The sequence below is a fragment of the Dipodomys ordii genome, unplaced genomic scaffold, assembly GCF_000151885.1.
Source record: "Dipodomys ordii isolate 6190 unplaced genomic scaffold, Dord_2.0 Scaffold1, whole genome shotgun sequence".
NCBI lineage: Eukaryota > Metazoa > Chordata > Mammalia > Rodentia > Heteromyidae > Dipodomys > Dipodomys ordii.
In genome coordinates this window covers 28,936,742-28,939,217 of record NW_012267217.1, presented here as the reverse complement: position 1 = coordinate 28,939,217, position 2,476 = coordinate 28,936,742, and the positions used below count along the sequence as shown (strand labels likewise).

The 2,476-nt window shown below is 42.9% G+C and overlaps 1 protein-coding gene across 4 annotated transcripts in view; it reads left to right on the top strand.

The window, feature by feature from the left end:
* Positions 1–2,476, top strand: part of N6amt2 (N-6 adenine-specific DNA methyltransferase 2 (putative)) — a 46,784-nt gene that overhangs the window by 20,865 nt on the left and 23,443 nt on the right. For all 4 annotated transcript variants that reach the window (XM_013032406.1, XM_013032642.1, XM_013032481.1 and 1 more), the window contains exon 4: positions 1,240–1,520. In XM_013032406.1, coding sequence (XP_012887860.1) covers positions 1,240–1,520 — 281 coding nt within the window. The remainder of the gene's footprint in view (positions 1–1,239; positions 1,521–2,476) is intronic.

Sequence of the window (2,476 nt, the reverse complement as noted above, 5' to 3'; positions counted from 1 at the left end):
AGAAAAAAGCCGGAAGTGGCGCTGTGGCTCAAGTGGTAGAGCACTAGCCTTGAGCTGAAGAGCTGAGGGACAGCGCCCAGGCCCAGAGTTCAGGCTCCACGACCGGACCCCCCCCAAAAAAATAAAAAAAATAAAAGCTAACTCTTGGACATCACCCATTCATAATCTGTGGACTGCCTGAAATAAACACAGATTAGTTAGGCTGGGATATAACTCAGTGGTAGTGTAACACTCTGGGTTCAGTACCACACATATACACACCATTCATAGCAGCTTGTCAGTAGCAAGATCAAATCCCACTGTTATCTTTTTGGATAAGTTGAATCATTTAGGAAGTTACTTGGAGTCTTTGAATGTTTGGGATCATGAATGTTACAAAATGAATTCAAAAACAATTAGTTTGAGTATTTGAAGTAAATATTAAAGATTAAACATGAAAATAATAGGTGAATTTGGGCTTTGGGTCATATATATCTTAACTTTTGTCATAATATGTTCCTGATGCTTTTAATGTTTTTTTCCCCTGCAAAATTATATTTATTTTTTCATACCTCAAAGTTATGAGCTACATATTTTTTAAATAGCAAATTCCTTACAAGTGAGGCCATATAAAATTTCCTCTTAAAAGTTTACTGATTATGCTGGGTGCTGTGGCTCAGGCCTGTAATCTTAACTACTCAGGAAGCTGAGAGCTGAGGATCATGGTTCAAAGCCAGCCCTGGCAGGAAAAGTCTATGAGACTCTTATCTCCAATAAACCACCAGAAAACCAGAAGTGGAGCTGTGGCTCAAGTGGTAGAGTGCTTACCTTGTTCTGAAGAGCTGAAGAACAGTGCCCAGGCCCAGAGTTCAAGCCCCATGACCAAAAAAACAAAAAACAAAACAAAACAAAAAAACAACTTTACTGATTATGAGCTTGAGTTGTTCCTTTTTTTTTAAGTGCCCATACTGGGACTTGAACTCAGGGCCTAGACAGTGTCCCTGGCTTTTGTGCTCAAGGCTAGTACTCTACCACTTGCGCCACAGCTCCATTTGTGGTATTTTTTTGGCAGTTGGAGATAAGAGTGTCACAGATTCAAATCAGGATCCTCAGATGTCAGCCTGCTGAATAGCTAGGATTACAGCACCCAGTGCTGTTCCTTTCTTTAAGGTCTGAGCACAGGCATTTTGGCATATTCACATGAAGTCATTGTCTAGCATCATTAACTATCTTTCACACTGCATGCATTCTGTATTCTAGAATAGCCTGTGTGAGTGCACCCAGCGTGTACCAGAAACTCAGAGCACTGCACAGACAAGACTTCTCTGTGTATATCTTTGAATACGACAGAAGATTTGCCATGTATGGGGAGGAATTTATCTTCTATGATTATAATCATCCACTGGATTTGCCTGAAAAAATTGCTGCACACAGTTTTGATATTGTTGTGGCGGATCCTCCATATCTTTCTGAAGAGTGCCTCAAGAAGACCTCAGAAACCATCCAGTACCTGACACGGGGCAAAGTCCTCCTGTGCACAGGTATGTGCCGGCTTTCCCTTCTCACAGAAGCAAGGGCAGTGAAGGGCAAGTCCTTGGCTTGAAGAGTTGCAAGAGTTCTTAGGAGTCACATCCCAATTCCACCATTACTTATTATGTGTCCGTAAGTGATTGTTATTCTTCCTTGTGTGTGTGTGTGTGTGTGTGTGTGTGTGTATTACAAATGTAAGCCAATCAGAACTTAGCCTGGAGCTTTTTTTTTTTTAATGTATTTTGTTTTGTTTTTTCTTTCCTGGTAATAGGGGTTGAACCCTACATGTTGTATTTGTACAGTGGCAAGTGCTTTGCCACTGAACTACATCCTAGTCTTTGTTTTGGTCAGTTGTGGGGCCTGAACTCTGGTCCTGGGCACTGCCCCTAAGCTCTTCAGCTCAAGGCTAGAGCTCTACCACTAGAGCCACAGTGCTACTTCCGGCTTTTTTTTTTCTGCTTATGTGGTACTGAGGAATTGAACCCAAGGCCTCATGCATGCAAGGCAAGCACTCTTACCACTGAGCCACCTTCCCACCCCCTTTTTTTTTAAGTGCTCAGATCCCAATTAACAGTATCCACTTAGTCTGAAGGAGTTTGAGCATTGTACTTCATCCACTCCTGAGGCAGGGAGGTAGCAGTGGGAGATGACAAGCACTCTACCACTGAGCCACCTTCCCAGCCCCTCTGAACTGGCTGGTGTTCTACCACTTTAGCCACACCTCTCCTTCTAGCTTCTGGGTAATTCACTGGAGATGACAATCCCTTAGACTTTCCTGCCCAGGCTTCAAACTTATATCCACAGATCTCTGACTCCTGGTACCTGGCATGGGGAATCATTTATTAACTAAAACAGAAATGACAAGGAGGCAATTTTATTTTATTTATTTATTTATTTTGTCGGTCGTGGGGCTTGAACTCTGGGCCTGGGCGCTGTCCCTCAGCTCTTCAGCTCAAGGCGAGCGCTC